This window comes from Sus scrofa, chromosome 18 (assembly GCF_000003025.6).
Source record: "Sus scrofa isolate TJ Tabasco breed Duroc chromosome 18, Sscrofa11.1, whole genome shotgun sequence".
Taxonomy (NCBI): domain Eukaryota; kingdom Metazoa; phylum Chordata; class Mammalia; order Artiodactyla; family Suidae; genus Sus; species Sus scrofa.
The window spans coordinates 26597379-26624514 of record NC_010460.4 but is presented as its reverse complement, the minus strand read 5'-3'; the positions used below and the strand labels follow the sequence as shown (position 1 = coordinate 26624514).

At 36.7% G+C, this 27136-nt stretch overlaps 1 protein-coding gene across 1 annotated transcript in view; it reads left to right on the top strand.

Annotated features, from left to right (window-relative positions):
* KCND2 (potassium voltage-gated channel subfamily D member 2) overlaps window positions 305-27136 on the top strand; it is a 484754-nt gene continuing 457922 nt past the window's right edge. The window contains exon 1 of the mRNA XM_021078791.1: window positions 305-2595. Within this exon, the coding sequence (XP_020934450.1) occupies window positions 1481-2595 (1115 nt within the window). The 5' untranslated portion in view covers window positions 305-1480. The remainder of the gene's footprint in view (window positions 2596-27136) is intronic.

Here is a 27136-nt window from a genome sequence, read left to right as displayed (position 1 = left end):
GGGAAAGGCAGGAGACGCCTTTCATAACCCGCGTGGCGGGGCGTGCGCGCGGTTATTTATTTATTTTCTCCTTATTTGTTGATCGCACGAGCAGAGCGGTGCGGGGAGCCCGGGGAGATGCAGGACCACCCACTGGCGGGGAAGCAGCTAGCAGCCCTCCCGCGCCCCCGCGCTGCCGAGCGCCTCTTGCCTCCGCGCTCGGGTGACTGCCCGCGCCCGCCCCGGCTCCGGCCCCGCCGCGCCGCCGCCCGCCCGGCCGCCCCGCAGCCCCGCAGCCCCGCAACCCCGCACCGCGCCGCTCGGGCCCGGGCGACAGCCGCGGCGCAGTAAGTTGGCAGGAGCTAGTCCCCTCCGTTCTCGCCTCCCCCGCACCTTTTGAACTTGTTGCTGCTGCTCTGCTAGCCTGCGCCTGGCTTTTGGAAGGTGAAAAGGAGGAGGGAGGCACGGAAGGATGGGGGAAGGGGAAGAAGAGCTCGCTTGAGCTTTATTTATGCTCCCCCGGCGCATCGGATTCGGCTGCTCGCGAGCTGCTTTCTGGGCTTTTCCCTTTCCGGGTGCACGGCGAGGAGAAAGTCTCTATGCAACTCAGCCCCGGCGCGCACTTTGCCAGGTATGTACCGCGGGCGAGGCGCGTTCTACGCGGAAGCAGAGGCTGCTGCCGCCGTTGCCGCGGCGGCTGCCAGCTCCCGGGCTCTGTAACTGCCGCACTATACCTGAGCTGAACTTGAAAAGAGAGTCAAGGGGAGGTTGGGCGAACGTTTTTGGCTGACACAGGGGGTGCTTGTAGATGGAGGGAAGGAGGATTTATTAACGCCCCCCAGCCGTGCCCACAGCACAGCATCAGCACCTCTGCAAATACGGCCCGAGGAGTAGAGACGGCGACCGGCTCCCAAAGAGACATGGGGCAGCGGCTGTGACCGCATCTCGGAAGCTACAACAACAGGTCGCCTCTTTGAGACTCCTTTGGCGGGAAGGGCCACTTGGAAAGGGAAGGTTTGAAACAGCTAAAAGGGAAGGTGGAAGGGCTCTCTAATTCGTCAAAAGAATACCACTGACTGTCCTTCGTCTCTTCTCTGTTACACGACACATACTGACCCCACATTATCCAGACTGTCAGGGGAGAAATCAAAGACACCTGTTTGAAGAAATTGCGGTATCTAAAGTCATCTTATTTGTACTTATTTGTGCCAGGGGTGGCCTGGTCCAACTGCTGGAAAAGCTTTGATAAGGTTCCGTCGGGGTGATTCTGAGGACATTGTATTTTTTCCCCTGTTACTCCAAATACCTGTCTTTGAGGGAAGCTTGCCCTTCTGCAAACTGTGACTTCACCAGGGAGCCCTATCTTGGAATAGGGGTGATCTCTCTGGACCACATTTCTCACTAGTAATTTGTTTGAGGGGAGGAAGTGGGTGATTGTGGCTACTTTGAGTGACCCACTGTAGAGGCTTGCGTGCCCTTCTGGCCTCCACTTGAAGGAACCATGGCGGCGGGGGTAGCAGCGTGGCTGCCCTTTGCAAGGGCAGCGGCCATTGGGTGGATGCCTGTGGCCTCGGGGCCCATGCCAGCTCCCCCAAGGCAGGAGAGGAAAAGGACTCAGGATGCCCTAATTGTGCTGAATGTGAGTGGCACCCGTTTCCAGACATGGCAGGACACTCTGGAACGTTACCCAGACACTCTGCTGGGCAGTTCTGAGAGGGACTTTTTCTACCATCCAGAGACTCAGCAGTATTTTTTTGACCGTGACCCAGACATCTTCCGCCACATCCTGAATTTCTACCGCACTGGGAAGCTCCACTATCCTCGCCATGAATGCATCTCAGCTTATGATGAAGAATTGGCCTTCTTTGGCCTCATCCCAGAAATTATTGGCGACTGCTGTTATGAGGAGTACAAGGATCGGAGGCGAGAGAACGCGGAGCGTCTTCAAGATGATGCTGACACCGACAACACCGGAGAGAGCACGCTGCCCACTATGACGGCTCGGCAGAGGGTCTGGCGGGCGTTTGAGAACCCCCACACCAGCACGATGGCCCTGGTGTTCTACTATGTCACAGGGTTCTTCATTGCTGTGTCCGTCATCGCTAATGTGGTAGAAACAGTGCCGTGTGGGTCTAGTCCCGGTCACATTAAAGAACTGCCCTGTGGGGAACGGTATGCGGTGGCCTTCTTCTGCCTGGATACAGCCTGCGTCATGATCTTCACGGTTGAGTACTTGCTTCGCCTGGCGGCAGCACCCAGTCGCTACCGTTTTGTGCGTAGCGTCATGAGTATCATCGACGTGGTGGCCATCCTGCCTTATTACATCGGGCTGGTGATGACGGACAATGAGGATGTCAGTGGCGCCTTTGTCACACTCCGAGTCTTCCGGGTCTTCCGGATCTTTAAGTTTTCCCGCCACTCTCAAGGCCTGCGCATCCTGGGGTACACGCTGAAGAGCTGTGCCTCGGAATTGGGCTTCTTGCTCTTCTCTCTCACCATGGCTATCATCATCTTCGCTACAGTTATGTTCTACGCAGAGAAGGGGTCTTCGGCCAGCAAGTTCACCAGCATCCCTGCTGCCTTCTGGTACACCATCGTCACCATGACAACACTAGGGTAGGTGCCACCAAGGGAAACGGGGTGGAGGTTGATTACGTATGAAGTGGTTGTGGACCCATTAAGGTTATGTAATTATTCAGAGGAAATAATTCTTCTCTTTCTTAAGTGGGTTTAAGAAGGTATTATCGAGATGGTTTTGAAGAACTCTTTTGATGGGCGAAATGAGTATGATATAGTGATTGAGGTATTTAGGAAGTTGCTGGCAAATGTTGAGTACTGATGCTTGAAAGTGATAAATACGCAAAGAAATTTTAGAATTCCTGAATATAGGGAATGATCCTCGATATTAGATGTACAAATACATAAAGATATAATGAATGAAAAACACAAAATTTCTGTCCAGGTAAAGGTATGAAAATACACACTACATATTGAAATGCCTAGAAAGTGCTTTAGTGTATTGCAATGAAAAGTTTACATGTATATTTGAAGTATTATTTTCATATGAATACTTTTGGCAGTCCTTTTCCATCTGAGAACCATAATTCTCATTTTACAGCATTTTAAAACGTAGATTATAGATATTACCAAAGGATTTTGTAATATATATGCACATATTCATATACATATGCATTTTAATTATGGCTGATAATTATGCAGTGTTTTAGAATATCAGGGCTGAAATTGATCAACTCTACAAAATGCAGTGGAATGATATTTGCAACATATTTAAGATTCTAGGTTCATAGTTTCAAATAAGGAAGCACATGACTGCTATCCATACACTGCTTTTTTTTTTTTTTTTTTTTTTTAAAGAAACTACAGATCCCATCAGGCAATGGACTCATGCCCACTAAATACACATAGAAGGCATAGCAGCATCTCTTGATGTTCACTAAGTGCTGTTTGCATTATAGAATTTGGGAGCCTATTTCCTTCTAGAATTCTTTTCTTCATTATTTTATTCGGTGGGAATGGTGTTCTGCAACCAAGGGACACATTCTGTATTAATGTGGTTTTTTCAAAATAAAATTTAAGCTAGAATGAAGATTTCTAGATGATTGAAGAAAGATGAAATTATTAATAATGTTAATCAAAAGTGCAGCAAAGTAGCAGCATTTATATATTAGAGAATCTAATAAAATAAAATGGTAAGAGCCTTTTACTGTTAGGAGTTCTTGGATAAGCCAGGTAGTGATGTTAGGGTCCTTTTCAGCTTTGTGCTGCTTTTCTTGCATAGTTAATCAGTTCAATGAGGATTTGGTAATGGCTGTAAGAAAAAAAGTTATACCCAAGGCTGCTTCTTAAATTTTGTGTTTCTGGCTAATTTAATTGCCTTCTTTAAATGACAGTATGGTTAAAGTCAACTTAATTTTATTAGACATATTGTGTTGAACAGAATTTCTCATGTTGTCATATGGCCAATAATGGAATATTTTATATGTGAAGAAGTTTTGGCTAAGTTAATTAAGAAATTATGGTAAAGTAATACATAATGACTTATGAGTTTGATCTCATCTCATGTATTTTTGAAGACCTACTGGTGGCTTTTCAAAAATTAATTAGTGAAAATTCTATGTCCTGCTGCTTATATTTCCCTTTTATCTTGTTGGTAATTTTGTGACACATTTTGAAGAATATGCAAAATACCTTAGCAATGTAGGTACTTGGATCTAACCAAGAGGTTTGTGTGTATATATTTGGTCTTTGTTGTCTTTATGTCATTTGAAATCTGTATTAAGGACAATTGGATAGTGCAAATCATTATCAAGACTTCAAATTAGAAGTACACATGAATTAAAAGAGAACCTGTGTTAAGAGGAAATAAAGGAAGAGAATTGAAAGGAGATCTGTTTTTTAAAAATGTAGTGTCTGTGGCAGAGTTTTTCGTGAAGTATCAGTAAGTCATTGTAATACTATACTCTCTATATGATTGAATATAGACATTATTAAAATAAATGTTGATGCGATGCTAATTTTACCTGGCTAGGAAGTTCTAGACATGAGAAGTTAGTATTATTTTAAACCTTGTTTTCTGAAAGGACTTGCAAATTTTCATTTTATTTTGAAGTTTATTTTTGTTTTCAGGAAAAAAATGAGGAAATGTTAGCCATTAAAGACAGTTTTTATAATATAAGTAAAATCCTTAGAAGCATCTACTTTTTGAAATGATTTAAGAAACTGAATCATAATACCTGAGTAAAATCTATGAAATTGTTTTAGCCTACATTTTCTATATGTTGGTATGTAAGAAGAATTAAATATATACACTTTCTCAGAACTTGGAAGCAAAATGGGAGTTACTTTTAATACTTAAGTTCCACTGAGGTTGAAAATTTTAATTTTCAGGAAATTGAGCTAATTAATGATCCTGATGAAATATAGCAGTCATACTATTTTTAGATTTAGGAATGTTGGAATCGAGATACAATCCATTTATTGGAGAATATATATGAGCATTTAACAAAGCATATGCTTTATAATGTAATAAAGTTTCTTCAGAAAATGTCTTCTGTTTCTCATCAAAATATATTTATAGTGTTTTATACTTTTCTAGGAGAGAGATTTTTTTTTTTTTTTCCAATTCCTGCCTTTGTGGTAGCTTAACTTTGGTTACATTGTGACTCAACAGCTTTATTTAAGAATAGAATATATTCAACAAAAGCAATGGCTTGAGTTTATTTTTTTTACACTGTAGCCTAATATGATGAAGTATAAGATACAAACTTTTTAGGCAGTAGTTGAAGCTAAAATCAATCTGTGTCTGATTGATGACCAGGAATTTCCAATTACACTCTATGAGCTCTTTTTACATGGCTATTATTTTTAATGGAGCTAATGTTCATCAATTTATGATAATAGGAGTGAGAATGGAATCCTAGACAGTAGTTATCAAAAGTTCCAGTTCACACAGAGATTATCTACATGAGAAGAAAGAGCCAAGAATTTATTAATTCAGGACTGGCAGAATTATCTGCAGCCTCTCAGGTCATTATAGACAATATTCAGTTGTTTTTTTGGTCTGAAGAAATGAGTGGGTCTGTCTTACTATTACATGTGTATTCATCTAGTCATTTTTGCACTCTCCTGAGATAGCAAATATATCATTATTCTCTTTTAATTATGCTTATTATATAAGTAATTATTTAATTTACCAGTAAAATGAATGCTTTAAAATATGTTTTTAAGCCTACCCCTTTACTATTAATTCAAGTAGGAAACTCAAAAGCATAATTTTAAAAATCAATGAGAGAATGTCAGAAAGATTTTTTAAAACAGTGTTTAAATTGAATGGCTGTACGTATCTGTTCTTCCATTTCATCCTTTCCTTCTGAGCATATTTCTTGACCTGCATGGGGCCCTGAATACTGCCTCCCTCCTTTGCATAATGTAAATTCTAGTTACTGCCCTAAACTGCTTTGGGGGAGTAAGAACCTGGAACTCTTGTCATTATGACCTCTAGGTGATGATATCACTTTGTTATTTTTTATTCAGGTGGTAGTATGTAAATGTTGTCAAGTTTCTGAAATTTTCAGAAATCATCAGTAATCAAAAATGATTTTGCAAACATATATTTAACAAGGTCCAGCTACAGTTTACCATTGTACCTTAGGTTCATGACTTGTGAATTAGAAGTGGTACCAGGAGATGCATTAAATATTCAAGGGGCTATTATTTTAGGCAATACCTGCATTCTTGGTTATGATTAGACTCTTTTTAGAAACAGCAATTGGGGAGTTCCCGTCATGGATCAATGGTTAACGAACCTTACCAGTGTCCATGAGTTCGATCCCTGGCCTCGCTCAGTGGGTTAAGGATCTGGCGTTGCCTTGAGCTGTGTAGGTTGCAGACGCAGCTCGAATCCGCATAACTGTGGGTTGTGGCATAGGCCGGCAGGCAGCTATAGCGCTGATTGCGCTGATTGGACCCCCAGCCTGGGAACCTTCTTATGCCACGTGCCCTAGGAAGAAAAGACAAAAAAAAAAAAAAAAAAAAAAAAAAAGACAAAAAACCAAAACCAAAAACAGCGATTGAATTTACTCATGACATAAAACTTAAGAAGTTGAGAAATGTTATTTCTGCAGTCCAGACCACTTCAATTTTAAAATGAAGTTGTTTTTATCAAAGTTTTCCAAATGGGAAAGAAAGATACTACATGGCATTTCTGTAAAGTTTCATGTTTAGAATGAAATTTTATGATTTTAACTTCATACATCACAGATCATCATCTGATTTCTGGACAGATATAGGAAATTGAAGATTTCATTTCATTTATAGTGTGCATTCATAAGAAATAAATATGGTAGAATTATATCTGTGCTTCTAGAAAATATAGTGTAGTTGTCTACTTATGTGACTCTCAAAATTATATTTTACTTTTAATATTTTGGTAAATTGCTACTTTAAGAGACACAAAAGCAAAAAAGGTTTTTCATTGTAATCTCCCAACAATGTATCAGAAAAATGACTCTTTTTATTTTTATTTATTTTTTGCTATTTTAGGGCCACACTTGTGGCATATGGAAGTTCCCAGGCTGGGTGTCAAATGGAAGTTGCAGCTGCCGGCCTATACCACAGCCATAGCAACATGGGATCTGAGCTGCTCCTGTGACCTACCTACACCACACTTCAGGGCAACACCAGATCCTTAACCTACTGAGCGAGGCCAGGGATAGAACCTACATCCTCATGGATCCTGGTTGGGTTCATTAACCGCTGAGCCACTAAGGGAACTCCTGGAAAATTCCTCTTTTTTAGAATGACATAATATAAAGTATATATGAAATTGTGTATTTACCAAGATTTCTACTTTTTTCTACAAGCATTTGCTTGGTTGCCAGAGAGAGATATATCAGGAAGAGATGATATGTGTTCTCTTGGCATAGCACCCTAGAAAATGGGCCACTATCTAGTTTTCACTGGATCTCTTGTGATTTTTTTTTCTTTTTAGGATTTCCCTTTATACTACAGGTTAACTTGGTCTTATACATATTTTATTTGTATAGTTACTTACTTACTTACTTCATTTAATTCTGATGTCATGTATTTTGTATTTGTGTAAACTTTCCTCCAATTATACTCATCTTTGAAAACAAGTTGATGATGTTCAGATTTCTTATTACTTAATTTCTGAATTCTTGGTGGCAGGAAACTTAGCTGTTATCTATTTAAAATCTATCATTTTACACATACAAGATTTTTCGTGACTTGCTCATAGTTACATTATTAAGTATCAGTACTTTCTGAAATATCTTTTTTTTTAAACTCATTTTTTTTTTTTCCTAAAGACCTTAAACATTATCTAGGAATGCACCATAATAATTATCTGGGGATTACTGTTGATGCTATAGCGATGAGAAAGGGCATAGATTTGTTCTTTATTCCATTATTATAATGCGTTTCTCTTCTAGTTCTGCTCGCTGTGACTCACTCTTTCCACATTCGTCAGTATCACTGCTAGCTCTGCATTTATTCACACAGTAGGAGGGTCTATCATGAGGTGCTCAGCTGATAGAACACTACCATGTGTTCTCATCTGATGAACTTTTAGGCCACTTGGGGGCAAACTATCTGGCCAGATGGGGAACAAAGTAAGTCTATTATTTTGCCTGGAGTTCCTACGGTGGCACAATGGAAATGAATCTGACTAGTAACCATGAGGTTGTGGGTTTGATCCCTGGCCTCGCTCAGTGAATTAAGGATCTGGCGTTTCTCTGAGCTGTGGTGTAGGCTGGCAGCCTATTCAACCCCTAGCCTTGGAACCTCCACATGCCATGGGTGTGTCCCTAAAAACAAAACAAAACAAAAAATTATTTTGCCTGAATTACCTAAAAAAGAGTTGGCCTGTGGATTGTTAAAACTGTACTGTTTAGGAGTTCCAGTCGTGGCTCAGTGGTTAACGAATCTGACTAGGAACCACGAGGTTGCAGGTTCGATCCCTGGCCTTGCTCAGTGGGTTAAGGATCCGGCGTTGCCATGATCTGTGGTGTAGGTTGCAGACGCGGCTTGGATCCCGAGTTGCTGTGGCTGTGGTGTAGGCCAGCAGCTACAGCTCCGATTCGACCCCTAGCCTGGGAACCTCCATATGCCGCAGGGGCGGCCCAAGAAATGGCAAAAAGACAAAAAACAAAACAAAACAAAACAAACAAAAAAAACCTGTACGGTTTAACTTCTCTTTTACTGAAAGATAAAAGAGGTATTATTCTTCCTTCACAGCTGTAAGAGTGATTTCACTCTCCCCCTGCCCCTGACTCTCCATATGTCTTATATTGTTTTCTGAGCATGAATCTGTATCTATCTATCCATCTATCTATATAGAAATGGACATTGTTCTTTCACTAACTTCAGCAGCTAGATTTGACCGTGTGAGGAATGACCTGGTATTGAAAAGACACCCAGCAGTGAAATGCCATCTCTGCCATCTGTACATTTCTGTGTACATTTGCCATTCTCCTTGCATTAGTAGATTCCATTTGGAATTTTTTGCCCTTTAGTTTTCTCCCTTGAGAGCCAACCTTTATACTGACCTTCTCCATGAAGCCTTCTCAGCCTCCCGAGCCTGCATCATCTATAGTTGGAATTACACATGACATTAGTAATAAGTACTATTTTTTATATGATTTATGGTTTTACTTCTTGCCTGCCTAACTAGACTGAAAGGCTTTTGAGGTTTGGGTCTTTACCTTTTGGGGACTCATTACCTCTTTAATGTGCTGCTATTCAATCAAGGTGTGAGATGATATGTGCAACCCATGGAGAGGTCCTTAGCCATGGACCAGTGCCATCTCAACATTAGCAAGAATCGACTAATCTAATCTTATGTTGATGTTATGTTCAACAAATCTGATGTTCAGTGTTAAAAAAAAAAAAAACCTTGAAATTTATTATTTGAACATTTGGTCTTTGAATGTTTTATTTTATTTTTTTCCGCTAGGATGGGCTGTAACTCATTCTTCTCTGCAAAGGTTAGAATTAATGGCTGTTGATGGCTGTTTCCTTAATCAGTTTGCTTTCTGGTGAAGACTGGCTAACTGCAGGGGCCTCCAGGAAGCTTATGGAGATACTGTATAGTGGAAGTGAATCTGCATTGAAATTTATTGCCTTCTCTTTAAAACTCAGTCCCCTATCTAAGTATGAGTAGCCTAAGGGGCCCATGGGTAAAAAAAATACCTGGATACCTGGATGACACTAAGGTACTAGATAAGTGTTATGCATAAAATGAAATTGTTTAAAAACACAACTATTGTCTCTAAATGACATATGGATGATGTATTCTCTGTCCGGGAAGACGTTCTCATTCTAAGCGGTTTAAAGGCAGGTATATGAAACATAAATATACATGTAGGTACATATCCTGGCGTGGTGCGATCTATTTTGTATTGGAGATTTTGACAAGTCTATTATGTAAAGAAGGTCTGAATCATAAAAAGTGTGGGGAGGATGGGAAGTAAGTTATCAGAAGTTAATAATGAGAAAAAAACAACATAAAAGAGTGTGATGACAGTTGAAATAATGTTAAATAGAATGGGAAGGTTTTGTTCTAAAAGTAAACAGTCTTGTCTTGTTTACTCTTACATGGGCCTGATTGTTCCATCTTCCTCACTTTCTTTACTTTTAAGAATACTAGTGAGAGTGCTTTTGGGAACCCAAACCTTACCAGTAACTTATGCTCTCAGGAAATCAAAATGTGACTCATATAGAGTTTAATTTAATTTAATAGACTTTTGCTGTTCACTTACTACCTTTCACTGACCACAGCCATAGCATGACTGCCACCTTCCAGACCTTAAGAACTGTGTATCTTGTAGGAAAGGGGGAATGTGAATGAAAATATATATTATAATTCCAGGTAGTGGCGGGTGCTATGAACAAAATAATTTAGAGTAAGAAATGTGGTAGTTTGAATAGGGGACAGACAAAGCCTTTCCCAGGGGAGTATTTGAGCTGACAGCCAGCTGAAAGACCAAAGGGATGCCTGTGAACATCTGGATGAAGAATTTAGAAGTTGAGAGAAAAGTAGTACAAAGACTACAGGTGGGAGGAGGCTTGCTATATTCTCCCAAAGGCCGGTGTAACTGACACAAAGCCAAGGAGGGGCTTAGCAGCAGATACTCTCTGAAAGGTAGTTGCGATGAGATGAGGTAGGACATTGTAGATCATAGTAGAGAACTTTGGTTTCATTTGAGACATCTTCAGAGACACGAGACGGTTGTGAACATGATAGGCAGGCATAGGGTGTGGTTTCTATATTAAAATGAACACAAGCCTTGACACCTTTAAAACATTTTAAATCCCCATTTTTAACATTAGTTTCTTTACCATATATAAATTCTTTTCTTTGCTGGATCCATTATACGTATCTTAACTTAAAATTTATATCCAATTATTCATGATATTTTCCAGAAAAATGGGTATTTTATGAGTGCATGCTTAAATTTTTGCTACCTGACGAAAATAAATCTTGTTCAAATGAAAAAATTGAGTCCACATTTTAGCTGAAAAGACAAAATTGGTTCTCTATAGAAATAGAGCTAGTTGGGAAATGACTGAAGAGAGTTCTTTATTTTGAATATAGATTTGCAGAGTTGTCAATTCTAATGTTAGTGTTTAAGAATCTCACATATGTTTTGGATTCTAATTAAAGAATTTTCGTTTCTTTTTTTTTTCTATTTTGCAGTAGGTACATATATATCTTTTTCAGGTGTTTTGTTATTTTTGTGAGTTTGAAAGTAAAAATGGTGTACGTGTTTTGAAATCTGTGAAAATTACCAGAGGATATGTATTTTTAAACCCAAATTAAATAGGGCCTGTGTGTAGCAAATGTATAATGAAAACCAACAGAGGCGCAATGCTTTATTAAGGTTCGCTGTTCTAGAGAGTAAAACATAATCATGAATGGATAATTGGACAGAATTTGGGTTTGGGAGGACAGAATTGAATTAACAGCATAAAAGTTATATACATATATAAAAGTTATATACATATAAGATACATATATATACACATGTAAGATACACACACACACACACACACACACATATCTTTTATGTACGTAACTTTCCCAGATGAGCCACTTGTGAAAATACTCCCTATACCTAAAGGAACCAGTGTGACATCTCACTTGGACATGCTGTTTTCATTAAAATATTTGCCCTCCAGATGATTCTGCATCCTACCCAGAAGTTCTACCCAGAGGCTTGATTCCTGATGGAGCAAACTAGGGTTCATGGGGGCTGTTACAAAGGAAGTCCTAGAATATCCTATCCTTTGCATTGATGAAGTTAATAATGCCAATCACACTCTCATATTTGCTATCTTTTATATATTTTGAATGAAGAACTGGTTTCCTTTCATTGTGCTACAGAAGTTAAGCTTTCCAACCCTATAGCAATTTTAATGTGTTTTGGAGAAAAATCCCTATGTATATTATTTTGGATAACTCTTTGGGACTTATGAAAATGTTTCCAGTTCTTATTAAATGTGATGTTTTTGGAATGAAAGATAACCATATGTGCTTATATTCTTCTTAAATTAGATGAACCCAGAAATAGACCTTAGGCACTTTGTTGGGTCAGAAAAGAATGTACTTCTGGACTTTCCCTAATGTCTGATTTTCTGCTTTGGTATAAAGGTATTAAAATCGTGGAATGTTGATGTGCAGTGCTCTTTGGACATCATCTTGTAGAAATTTCTTTATACTTGAGGAAACTAGGAAAAATAAAAATTACAGAGCTAGCTAGTGGAAGAATAGAAGCTAGATTTCTGGGATCCATTGAGGTCTCATGCTTTTTAGAACACAATGGATTGAAAGTCTTTTTTTAAATCCATATTTCTCTCTCTACTGTGTATCTGTTCTTATCATTAAATAAAATATTACAAACAAAACCAAATAGTATATATGCATGCTAAAAAGGCCTGTAGATGATTATGGAGTTTCCTTATAATATAATTAAACCTCTAGTAATGACTTCATATTATATATATGTATTTATATATGTATATTCATGTATATGCATATATATATAGATTATATTTCATAGTCCCACATAGATTATAAGTTATATGTGTAAAAATGAGTGAAGGGATTATGAACTAGTAACTCAGATAATCAAATTCATGTATTCTGTCTCATTTTATCGTTCTTCCCCTGGTAATCTACTAATTGTTAAATCTTGCTGAAACTGAAGAAAATTCATTATTGAAGTTTCAATTCGGAATTTTAGACAGTTATCTAAAGCTCTGTTTTTGTTGTTTTTAATGTCAGTGATTTTGAAAGCAGTCTGTGAAGCTAATATCAAATTGTTTGACTTGTTTTGGTCTAAAGAGCAGAAATTGAAAATTCAGAATATAAGATACATTTATATTTTCATCTGAAAATATGTTATGTTTTATTCATTACATGAAAACACACAGTAAGGCTCACATGTAATAATATTTTATAATATTTTTCAATTGAACATTATAACATGGAATATATTTTGAAGTGATACTATCAAGCTTGTTTGATTAGTACATTTCTACTCTGAAAAACATATACAAATTTTGTTTTAATAACTGGAATTATTAAGGGGAAAACAACCCCTCTAATTCCCTCACATTTTCTGAAAGTTAATATTCTGGAAAATTAAGTAGTAAGCACATACCTATAACACTTTACAGGAAGTCTTCAAATGAAGCTAAATTGATAAACTATAAGAAAGAACCTTCCATTTCTTTTTTTTTTTTAATTGTTATTTCCCCAATACAATTTTTTTTTCTACTATACAGCATGGTGACCCAGTTACACATACATGTATACATTCTCTTTTTTCTCCCATTATCATGCTCCATCATAAGTGTCTAGACATATTTCTCAGTGCTACAGAGCAGGATCTCATTGCTAATCCATTCCAAAAGCAATAGTTTGCATCCATTAACCCCAAGCTCCCAGTCCATCTCACTCCCTCCCCCACCCCCTAAGCAACCACAACTCTATTCTCCAAGTCCATGATTTTCTTTTCTGTGGAAAGGTTCATTTGTGCTGTATATTAGATTCCAGATATGTGCTATCATATGGTATTTGTCTTTCTCTTTCTGACTCACTTCACTCAGGATGACAGTCTCTAGTTCCATCCATGTTGCTGCAAATGTCATTATTTTGTTCTTTCTAATGGCTGAGTAGTATTCCATTGTGTATATATACCACATCTTCTTAGTCTAATCATCTGTCGATGGACATTTGGGTTGTTTCCATGAAGGACGTTACATTTCAATAGAATTAAAGACTTAAGTCTTTGATGCTAACCACTTAGAGAGCTAAGTCAAAATATATTGCTTTTATTTTACTCCAGGTACATAGAATTTAACTAATTGTTATCCTTTTTCACTTCTATCATTCATCCATTCATGATCCTCCTTATTTTATTTATTTAATAACTTTTAATGGTATAATATGCACAGGTGAACCTACTACCAAAATAATGCTATGTTTTTGATGTTTATCTACCACTAATCATAAGTACTTCCTCTCCATTCTGTCTCATTGTGCTATAGATAGCCATCATCCTGTATCCTGTATTTATCATTCTAAAAGCTGTATTTTTAGTTGGAAGATTTGTTAACTTTATAAAAGGATATCATACTACATGCACTCTTTTTGGCTCTCATGTGTAATGTTATATAACCAAGGTTCATCCATATAGTTGCCATGCACTACAATTCATTTCTATATAAATTTTTATTCCATTGTGTGAATATACCACAGTTTATTCAACCACTCTGTTGATGATATTCGGTTTGGTTCTAGGTTTTTCAGAAGAGTTCTGATATGCAAATTGTTGACATGTAAAAATGTTTCTCTGTTGTATATAACTGTGTATATAGATTGGTAGATCATGGGAATGATTGTACAACTTTTTTTTTTACAATTTGCCAATAAAGGCAAATTTTTCCAAAGTTGCTGCATTGATTGACACTTTCACTAGCTAAGGATAAATAAATAAGTAAATAGATAAGCAAGTAAATAAAATTTCCCAAAAAATGACTTCGATGAGGCAGCGGGACTCAGTGATGAGCAGACGTGGATATGGTTAGAGGTAGGTTAAACTGAAGATATTAAGATATTAACCACTTAGAGAGCTAAGTCAAGATATATTGCTTTTTTTTCCCATTGATATTGCTTATAACTTGATGTTTTTGGAGATTAGAAGTCAATATAGTTGTAGTAATTGTAACTGGCATTTTATTAAACTACTTGACTTATGGTTGGATTCTTTTTACTTCTTAGCCTGAAAAGGTTTACTCTGATAAACATTGCATTTATATTTTTATAATATGAAGTACTTTATTAACTTCAACTATGTGTTTGAACTCAAGGCCAACCCATATCCAAGCCAATAATATGAAAAACATAAAACTTGAACATGTCTAACTAGGCTTTGCTTTACTCATCTTTGTGAAATTAAAAATGAGTATTTAAGTTGATATTCAATTGATTTTTCTGATATTTCATAGTATTTAAAAAATGTTGCATATAGCCTTTTGCAAACATATACCATCAAGAAAGAATTCACATCCTTTCCATTCATATTGTCCAATTTATCAGAACATTGCTGTAGTTAGAAAAAAATGTGCTAATTTCAGGGCATCTCTTAGGCATTCAGAAGGGGATACATCATTGTGAAATCGGATAGAAGAATAAATGTCAACAGGAAATTACTTCCATTTCAGGAAATTCTTAATTATGGAAATCAAAATGAACATTATTTACAATCCTTCATAGATAACCTTGTAATTTTTTTCATGTTTGCAGTAAAAAACACTTGTTTTGAAAAGCATAATGAATTTACAGTGTATTCATGTTCATCTCTTTTTTAAAAATAGAGCATTGGTGCTTTAAACTTTAAAATTACATGAATTTGATACAAAATGTCAGAAGACATCGCTGTAAATATTCTCATAAAAATGTAATTTAGAAAATGACTATAAACTTTTCTTTATGGAAATAGGGTACTTTATTCAGGATTGGCATGGTCCAAGGGTAGTAATAAGTAAAGTGCCTATTGATTTCTCAAAGAACTTTATTATTTTTGTGTAAAGCATCCAGATATCTATAATAATCACTAAATGAAAAGTAAGATTCTTTTATTTCAAAAAATTAAAGAGAAGTATTTTTTTTTAGTCAAGTAGTAAATTTTGGCACTATGTTATGAAATATATTAAGCCAAATTTTGAATAAATTAAGAAATCACTTTACAGACCACTCATTCCTTTTATTCTGTCTCCTTGTTATTTCCCACATCATTTGGTGCCCTGTTTCTGGATTGATATTTGTTATGTTAAATATTACCAAGGTATGTGTGAATGCATAATACTTATATATATTTAAGAAACACAAATATGTTCATCAATGCAAAATGTATGGATATGTATGTATCATACACATGTGCGTATGTTGATATGCACATACTTCTTTTATTTTTCTGGGAGGACACAAAATTGAAAATCGACCAAAAATCTGGACATGTGGGATATAGGAAGAATGATTTTATATTTCATTGTTTACCTTTTGTATTACATTTTTTTCCATTAACCTATAGAATTTCTCTTTGAAGAGGGCTCTCTTGTCTTTATTTTCACATTTTTCTATGTAAAAATAATACTAAATGTTATTTAGAATTAGATACCTTCTCTTACCATAACTCTTTGATAATTAACAACAACAAAAAATCTGTAATATATAGACCGTTAAGTCAGAGCCAGCTTGGATTTGCAGTGACATTGATCAAGTTACTTAAAATCTATCTGAGATTCCCCATCTATAAAAATAGGTTAGTAATAGCTACCTCATAGGACTTTTATAAAAATTCAGTATAGATATGTTAAATTCTTAAAATGTTACCTTCTATATAGGTGCCATACAAGGAATTGCTACTATATTATTATTATAAATATATGCTATTAAGTATATTATTATATGTATTACATATTTTATTGCATAAGAGAAAGTAGTAAAGGAGCAGGAGGAAGCTTTGGGAGGGTATGAGTATGTCTGTGGCCTTGGTGGTGACAGTTTCATGGGTATATACTTATCCCCCCAACTCATCAGATTGTATATATTAAGTATATACGGTTTTAAAGAGAGAGCGAGAAGAAGAGGGGGAGGAGGGGGAGAGAGAGGAAGAAAGGAAGGAAGGAAGAAGCAAAGAAAGAGAAACTCCTGATGAGAAAAAGGAAAAAAATCTCTAATGGGTCACCCAATAAATAATTAGGCAGGAAATAATTGTTGAAGATGAGGAGCTATTGATTGAAGACACACATTAAATCGAGAGGCATTTTCTATTTAGAAACTTGAATTTTGAGTCACCTATAAAATGTTTTGTTGTTGAAAATTTAATAGGTAATAAATTTTAGTTACCAAATTGTAAAAATCATCTCTCTCTGGCAAACTTGTTTTGAAATTATAAACTTAATCAATCATACCTTTATTCTTTTTTACTTTGCCAATTTTTAAAGAGAATTTGAAACAATTTAGTGTCAAACGGACCAAAAAGATTAAATAAAGAAGTGCCAAGTATTAAAGATGAAGGGGATATGATGGAGAACAGAAAACTCTGTTAAGTAAAGCTTTACTAAGCATAAATTCAGCTCTGGATTTCCTGGCAGCCAAAGAAAGGAAGGGAAGTGTTGCATATTTCACAGTTTTATGTAGCCAAGAAAGGAAAGTATCTCACTTTATAGGGTTTTTTTGTTTTGTTTTTTGCTTTTTTTTTTTTTAGAAGAATAGAGTCTAAGAGGAATTTATCATGTGGGTCTTTATAAGCAGGTTATTTATCAACATAATGATCAGAATCTGCACCAGCAGTTTCACAAAATATTTAGAAGTATTTTTATTTGACCCTATAGTATATACATTTTTATAATGGAAAGTATCTAATAATATCATAAGAACATAAAGGTATTTTCATAGGAAATTTAAATTGTTTGATACAATATATAACTTCTAGATAATTGCAAGATTCATTTGTAGAGTTTACAAAATTCGGAGTGATATTATCTAGTGTGGATGAAAGACCAACAGAATTAGGACCACCTGGGACACTTACTAAAAATGTAGACCCTTAGCGTTCACCTGATAATTTAAATAACGCCTGGAGGTGGGAACCATGACAACTGCATTTTCACTTCTCAAATAAAATTTTAAGAACTGGTGATCTGGAAGAATATATGCTGAGGATATCTCTAATAGTCTCATCTGGAATAGTATTGACCTTGAGCTGGTATTTTGAAAGGAAGTAAAACCACTATTTAAAACAAAGGAGCAGAAGTACTAGTTTTCAATATTACATAATGAATATATATTAGAAAGATAGATAGGAATTCATTAATCTTCCCTAGAGGTGATAAATGGATTCTTTTTTGCAAAAGCCCCGTCCTATCTTGTGCCAAGGAACAAGGTTTTGTGCATAATGCAGAACTAGGGTTCTGCAGAGCAATGGGAATAAAGAAGATACAACTCTTTCCTTTCAGGAGTCTGGGATTGTGAGTTTGTAAAGTCACTGATTCCTAAATTATCAGGTAAGAGGGGATTGAGCTTTGCTTAGTGAGGGCACAGCTAACTGACCAATAGCTATAATGAAGATAAGGAACATGGGAGTCTTAGGTCAGAGTCTCTGAGGAAGGAAAGCGTTTATGAGAAGGCATGACAGTGCCAAGTATAAAGACAATGTAAATCTCATGAGACTAGAATTTTCTTTGAGTACTTTTTCTCCTTTTCCTCTTTTTTTTTCTTTCTCTTCTATATAAGCAGAAAATTGATTTGAAAGGATTTACTTTCCAAAGAGGATAATTTTTAATCACATGTTAGGGATTTCAACTGTGGAGGACCTAAAGATAGAAAACAAATTACTAGTGCATTCTTAGATTATAATTGAGCATAAAGGAAGTTTTATGTAAAAATCCCCAGAATGGCTGATTTGAAGTTGAGTTTTCTAATTGGGTTTTCATGGCTGCTAGCCTGTCCAAAATGACTTCGTACTCTTTCCTGGTAAATTTAGGGAAATATGTATGTAGTAAACCTTTTCCCATGAGGTCTAGATGCAAAGAGAATGGTCTTGTGAAAGGCTGATTGAAGATTCAGATGGCCAGGAATTGAAATTCACTTCCCGTCTTTGGAGGGTGCTGTCCAATTAGCTCGGCTATAGGATGTCTGGTTATTAACTTTGGTAAAAGGAAGAAACTTTTGGTCAAAGTTATGACTCAATCATAGAAGTCCTGATACATGTAATCCCATGGAAATTTAAATGTCCCTTAGTGTCAAGATCAAGAGACCTGCCATGACATTTCGAAATCTTGGTTTGAAGTGAGATTAGTTAGAAGATGCAGGTTTATTCCAAGTCAGATAAATAGGAAGGACAGTCTTATAAACTTTCTGTAATGTCTCTTTTCCTGAACAAAATATGTATGGGAAGAGAAAGGGAGAGAAGGGACCTGGGAAAAGAAAGAATGAATAAATGAATGAATGAATGAACGTGTAAGGAGATAATCTGACTCTTACAATGAGACAGGGAAGAGTCTATTGGGCCCATACTCTGTGGCAGGCACCACCTTCATAGACATAGCAATGCTATTTTTTTTTTTTTTGTCATGCATGGTCTGTCCTCCTTGCTTTGCCACATTTTCATTCCCATTGGCAAGAATGATAAGTGAAAATAAGCTAATTATTCAATGAAATGGAAAAGATGAAACAAAAGTAAGGCCTCTCCTTTAAAAGTGTGTTTTAGTTCTGACAGCTAGAACTAGTATTAAAAAATTAAGCAAAATTTTTTTTGGTTGAAATAGGAAGATGGAACCAAAAACAATAGAACATGTTCAAGAAGCAAGTCTGAATTTAGATATGAAGTTCTTCCAGGAGAAAATCAGAGAATAGTCCATAAAAATTCATGTTCCTGATCAGGTATCCCAGGAAAAGAACCTCATGCTTCTACCAAAGATTTGAGCCTCGAGCCATGAAATAAACAAGTCTTTTTATTTTTCTGCAAAAAGGATCAGTGGACTGGCAAGGGCAGCAGCTGTCCTTTTCCTGCCCCATAGGCCAGGCATAAACATCAGGCAAATATCACACACATACCACACGTCAAAGTTCTGACCTGCTATTGAAATCTGAAATATTAAAAAGCAAAATGGAATTTAAACTTTTAATCCAGAATGTATTTTAATTGTGTCTATAATTTTTGGTCACCTTTATTTTAGTTGATTTAGAAGAATCTGTTTTATTAAAGAGCTGCCCATGCAATTTATTTTTAATAATTTGTTTCTAAGCTCACACTGTATTTCTGTTTATTTGCAGTATCCCTAGGAACCAATTAAAAAAAAAATCCATAGATCTAAAATGCTCTATCTGTAGCCTTGTGTGTAAGGTGCTTCAGTATGCCTGCTGACAAAAATGCTCTCGTTAAAGAACCTCAGACGTTAGTGGAAATCTCCCCTGCGGGTTTTATAACAATGCCTAGAACATTGCTTGCAGATCATAGATCCTGAATAAAGATTTTTTTTTCCTTTTTACTGTAGTTAAATGTCCAACCCACTTTAGGTGCTTAGATCACTCGCAATACTTTCTAGCTACTTCTCTCTCGGCTATACATTCTCTGACAAACATACATCTGCATCCAGAAATAAAATTCTCACAAACGCAGTCTTTAGAACAACATACATTAAAAAATTACACATGAAATAAACATATACAGTGTTGACACTTTTGAATATGCTGATATATTCCTCTGTAAAACTAATTTTCCAAATCTGTATTAATTTTCCTTAACCTTCTAAAGAAAACCCCTACTTTCCCTACTATTTCTCATCTCGATGCTGTTAGCTGATAGCTATACATATCTACCCTGGGCCATTCTTCTGCGTTTGTGACAACAATTTCCAGATTTATGCCATCAGGAAATATTATGGTCTTGGCTTTTACAGACAATCAGCATAAGAAATGGCCATATAGAGAATATTTCCAAATCTAATGCAAAACCATTAGGCATAGAGTATTCTCTAGCTAGCACATTACTCACTATCCCACATATTAAGAGCTATGGAAGTATTATATATATATTTTTTTTTTTCCTTGTATGCTAACTCCATTAGAATTTGAATGTTTCCTGTATGACTGATGAGAAGAGTTCTCAGGCATGTCCAGGGTCACCAGTAATGGGTGCCATGGCCAATTAGTGATGTCAGCCATAGTGGGGCATAGAGGAGTGTTTCCTTACCTGGCATAAGTAGTCTCAGTGGCAGAAAAATGCAGAGTGTATTCTGGGCATGGTGCATAGATTCCTTTGGCACTCAACTATCTGTTGAATGTTGACTCAACAAAAATCTGGAATCACTTGTCACATTTTGAATCTTCATAAATTCTGCCATAAATGAATTTGAAAGTAATTACTGCAGCACAAATAATAACCCCTTTACTTATAAGTTATATTTGGACTCATATTTGTATTCTTACTTTTCTTATGTGTTTTGACCTCATAAGGGATCAGTAAACATTCTTGAAATAATTGAAAGAATAAATTAAAAATATTGATCTGAATGCATAGAAATTCAACTCATTTATGAAATTCAGGAAATCATTCTAGCAGGAGGTTGGAATAGAGATTGAATTAGATGACCTTTGAATCTTGTTTTATGGTCTTAACACAAACACCCCATATAATCTGTGACACATGACATATAAGTTTACCTGTCTGTAATATTGTTCTCTGTAGCTATCTTGCCATCACCTCAGCATTGATATTTGTCAGTAACCTCTGAAATTGGTGTATGTCAGATGTTGGATACAGTTGGACATGCTGGAACATTATTGTTTGACAGAAATAACTATGAAAAACAGAAAAACACATGCACAGCCCAGAAAACAGAAAAGCACGTGTACGGTCGTATACAAAACCTAGCAAATAAACACAGAATCAAGCTCTCATTTAACGCAATTTATTGACTATTGCAATGTGCCAGGCAATATGCCTGGCACTACGGAGAAAAGATATACATGTGAGAGAATAATTTCTGGGCAGAACTGGGATTTTAAATCCTGGCTCTTCTCGCTGGCTGACTCTACAGAGCCTGGATGCAGTTTAAAGATATATTTGTGTTTGCATGATATAAAATGTGTGGGGAACTTTCTAATGCTCTGAAATGAGCGATTGTTTGCCTGGGTTGGAAGGAACAAAAGTCAACCATCAATCCTTGTAGTTGAGTTAGAGTCTGGAGCATATGAAATTGCAAGGATGTTTGGCCATAGTTATTCTTCTGTCAGAGTCTCCCCTCCTCCTTTGAGGCTTGTCCTAGTAAGTAGGGAAGAATGGCTAGAATGCATGGAAGTGAACCTTTGAGTTGATTTCTGTAGCTGTTGTTTCTGTCTTAAGTTTTTGTTGGTGAAACGTAATTGATATGTGCTTTTTTCCAAATGGTTTAAGATTGCCTATATCCATGGTCGTTTTATTTATTTATTTATTTATTTATTTATTGTGTCTTTGCCTTTTCTAGGGCTGCTCCTGCGGCATATGGAGGTTCCCAGGCTAGGGGTCTAATTGGAGCTGTTGCTTACAGCCTACGCCAGAGCCACAGCATGCTGGATCTGAGCCGCGTCTGGGACCTACACCATAGCTCATGGCAACGCCAGATCCTTAACCCACTGAGCAAGGCCAGGGACCGAACCTGCAACTTCATGTTTCCTAGTCAGGTTCTTTAACCACTGAGCCACGACGGGAACTCCCGTGGTTGTTTTAAATGATGCAAAACGTAAATTGATAAATAGTGCAGTCTTACCATTAAGAATATTATCATATTTGCTCTCTAAAATAAATACGTTGTTTCAGAGATAAGTACACTGGAATATATTAAATGTCTTGACTGTAAATGTTCTAGTTATATTTTGAAAGACACATTTCTATGAGAGAAAGCAATTAATTAAAATATGACTTTTCGATTTTCCTAGTGCTTCTTCTGTTGTCCTAGTTAGCTTTTACTCATTGGCAGTGGTATCCAAACCCCTCTTGATTTCATGTTATTTGTTAAGCCATCATATTCCAGGATACTTTTGTAATTCAGTAACACAATCTTAGATATAGATCCTATTTAAGTGAGATTTTTCAAATAGTATTTCTTTATATTCTTAGAACCATAGACTCTTGACACCAAAAATTTCCTTGTAGGTTATTTGGCACAAATTTCTACTAATTGAAGGCCTCTCTTTCTAATTTATTCTCTATATTTATTTGGCCTTCTGTGACCTTTGTTGAATCTTCTGTTCAATTGGAAGTTTAAGGCAGCCCATTTCTTTGCAGCACAACTCACATTTTTATCATTTTTTTTTTTTAAGTTGAGCTGACATGGAACACCTTCCTCCATCACCCATTCATCCAAATTAGGTTTTAGGTAGTGAACAGTGTATGTTTTCTTTTTCACATCCTTTCCAGGGCCCTACTTGAAAAAGAGATATCATGTGCCCCCTTAGGCTTTTCTCTGCTGGGGTGAACTTCCTTAAGTCATTCAAACTTCGTCATGTAATGTGATTTCTGGACCCCCTGTTTGTCTTGATCTCAGATCCTCTGGAGTTGATCTGACTGGAGGAAAGTACATGGAGATCATGACCTACAGTGACACTAATATTGTGTGTCTTTGAATAGACCCTAAATGCAGTGACTCGTATCCATCTTGTGGTAAAATTATAGGTCTTTTACTTGAAATGTTATAAAACCTCTCTTTTCTTTCTTTATACTATTTACTACTTAAGGATAAATTCTACCAGATTTTTTTTTTAATTCTTGCTAAATTTCATTTTGTGAGCTAATAAAAATGCATTGTTTGAATGTTACCTAGCTACATGGCTCAAACTTCTCCATGAGTCTGTTTAATTGTGTTATAAAAAATGAAACAGAACACACAGTAGACAGTGTTCTTCCGGGAAAGTTACAAAGGAGTCCTTCTCATCAGTGGAAGTATTTATCCATATCATTGTACCCCAAAGCATCTATCCAGTGCAAATAGACATTTCGAATCCAGTAGAGGAGGCAGAAGAAAAGGAGCGAGTACATTAAAAATCCTAATTGAATTGTTCCAACACCCAAGGGCTCTTCTGGTTCTGTTTGACCAGAGGCTGAGGTACATTCAGGTTTCTGATGATTTTTCCCTTCACTTCCTGGGAGGATCATCAATAATGAGCCTATTAAGACACCTGGAATGGAGAGAGGCAAAGGGTCAGACACAGGCAGCTTTCTCCAGTTCCTCCTTATGTGATCAGATTCATTCCAAAGGAGAAAAAGGAGAGTTTGTCATCATCATTATCATGACAGAAGCTTGCATGTAATGAGGAATTACCCAGGGTCAGGCACTATGCTCAGGTCTGTTTCACATACACTTCTTCTTACTCCACGTCATTCTCCATCATAGGCATTACTCTTATTTCACAGGTAAACAAAATGTGATTTAGAAAAACTTGATGCCGTCTCCAAAACATACATTATCCACAGAAACCGCAGGTCTAGACATTACTTATATTTGTCAAATAGCTGGGAATATAAATGTTTTTCTAGAGGTAGGAGTGCTGTAGAAAGGTTGGATCACCCTATGTCAGGACCAGCACTGACAAAACTAAATTTCCTGCCCTTGAAGTTTATTTACAAAGACTCAGAGTGTTCTAGGCCTGTGTTGGTTTGTGACTTGCAGTTTTCCTAATTGGAGACTCTCAAGATGAAACACGATCTTCGTCCCAGCCTTTCTCAAACTGTTTAGTGAAAAGGTGGGTAGGTTGTAGAGCCTTGTTTACTTTATCTTATTAGAGAAGGAAAAAACCACTAGGATGTTTTCTAACATCTTCTGTTTGAAGTTGTCATCTAAGCATCTTTGAAATAATGCATGACTGAATAAAATATGCATTCAGTAAAGCAGAGAAGAAGATTATGTCATTACTTTAGAAATAGACTTATGTTGGCTACAAGAAGCTAGTGTAGGCTCTCATCTGACTTGCTTATTAGTATGTCATGTCAGCAGTAATGAACATACACTGTCAAAATGATAAGAATTTACATTGACTGAGTGGGCAAACAGGAGTTCCCACTGTGGCTCAGCAGGTTAAGAACCTGACATAGTGTCCCTGAGGATGGGGGTTTGATCCCTGGGCTTGCTCAGTGGGTTAAGGATCTGGTGTTGCGGCCAGCATAGGTCTCAGATCCAGTATTGCAGTGGCTATGGTGTAGGCCTGCCACTGCAGCTTCAATTCAACCCCTAGCCCAGGAACTTCCATACGCTGCATGTATGGCATAAAAAGAATAAAAGAAAAAAAAAGTGGACAAACAATTTTTTCAATAATCTTAACTTTTTTATCTTTCTGAAAGTAACTTATTACATTATCTCTCATTTGTAAGATCACTAGATTATTAGTGTCATATAAAATAAAAAGGTATGATTACAAAATATATAAAGATATCTTCATTAAGTTAAAATTTAGAGACAACATACATTTATGCTATAAAAAGCATCTTAGAATGGTTTCAAACTTTGCTTAAAATTAATTAGGATTTGGAAGTTCCCGTCGTGGCGCAGTGGTTAACAAATCCGACTGGGAACCATGAGGTTGCGGGTTCGGTCCCTGCCCTTGCTCAGTGGGTTGAGGATCTGGCGTTGCCGAGAGCTGTGGTGTAGGTTGCAGACGCGGCTCGGATCCCGTGTTGCTGTGGCTCTGGCGTAGGCCTGGGGCTGCAGCTCCGATTCGACCCCTAGCCTGGGAACCTCCATATGCCGCGGGAGCAGCCCAAAGAAATAGCAAAAGATAATAAATAAATAAATAAATAAAAATAAAATTAAAAAATTAATTAGGATTTGATTAAAAGCCAGTCCTACAATGAAACAGTTTTTAAAAATCACTAATGTAGTGAAGATTTGCAAGGAAAATATGATTGTTAGGTAAATGCTTTGTCCTGATACTGTATATTTAACTTCTCTACATTTCTATTATATATATTGTAGCTGTGTACATAGATGCACACACACACACACACACACACACATAAAAATATGTTTGAAAGGTGTCTATGTTTATTTATCTTGTACTCGCTCTTCCCTGTGTTAAAAACTCTTAGGGGTCAGGACCTGTATCTAACTTAATTTGATCTAATACTCTGAGCACTGAATACATTTTTTGCTGATTTTTGTGTTGGTTTTGATTAAAATATGCAGTATACTATTTATAAAGGGAAATTATCTTACTTGGAGATAATGATTTTCAATATGTAGCACTAAGAATTCATATTGATGCCAAGGAAGCAAACTCAATAAAACATTAGTTTATTCAGCTTTGGCTGTAAGAATATTAAAATGTTCTGTTTCAGTAGTTATTAAAAAATATCAAGATCCTATCCTTTCATTTATTCAGCAAATATTTGAGTGCCTACTCTGGGCATGCTCTTACTAAGTGTTAAGGATACAAAGATTAATGAGGCATAGTTTCTGCCTTGAAGGCATATGTCACAGTGTAATCTCTCCCTCTCTCCCTCTACACACACACACACACACACACAGACACACACACACTACCCCCTCCCCAAAGAAGATAATTGTCTATTACAGTGTAAAGAGTACAGTGTTAAAAGTTACGCCAAGGAATTATAGGAGCCCTGGAGGGGGACATCTAATCTAGCTGGGAGTTTCATAGAAGGCTTGCCGATAGTCTTGAATGAAAAATTTAGGGTTAAGTATGGGCTATGGAAAGAAATGAGGGTAGAGAATGGGAAGATCATCCCAGATTCAGGGAATAAGAAAACCAAAGGCATAAGTAGGGCATTTTAACAGTAAAATAAATATTAGATATTAGGTGTTCAGTGTTCACCATGTTCTAGTAACTATGACAGTGGTTTTACATGGGTCCTCTAATTTTTGTCTTCCCAATTGGAAACACTGAACATTCAGGTGTAACCTAAAACAACCTGACTTTTTCCTAACATATAGTCCTAAAGATTTAATTCTGTTTTTCACACACTGAAAAGGTTGGCATAACTCTTTCTAGTGCTGGAGTATTTATATATAGTCATTCAGTCTCCTTTTGGCAGGTCGGGATTGCATTCATGTACAGTATTTAAGAAGTGTAAGTGTTGCATTTGGAGTTGATATTTCTTCCAGTTGTGGAAAGCTGGGTTTTACCAAACATGTTCTTCTGACTGAAGGGTTAGAGGTTATACTTATAATTGTGACTTTTGCCTCACAAAATTTCAAAAAGAGTCAAAGTGCTGGATCTCATTAAGTAATTCCCCGGACCATGGAGAGAAAATCTCTATTTCAATTTAATGTCTTACACGTGAATTTCTGAGCGAATTCTCCTGAGAAACACTTTGTCCTAATACTTCGTTTTGTATTATCCTTCATTTTTACAAACACAGAACTCAGTGTATGCCTATACAGCGATCATATGGGAATATTAATTGTTTATTTGAGAAAACCTCTTTTAGTGCATAGTGAAGTGGTCTAAGAGTGAATTCTTCATGGTCATCCTAATTATCTGGGCGGTACTCATTGCATACATTTGGAAGGATACTTTGAATGCATTACTGTACTCTGCATAGTTACTGAGAGA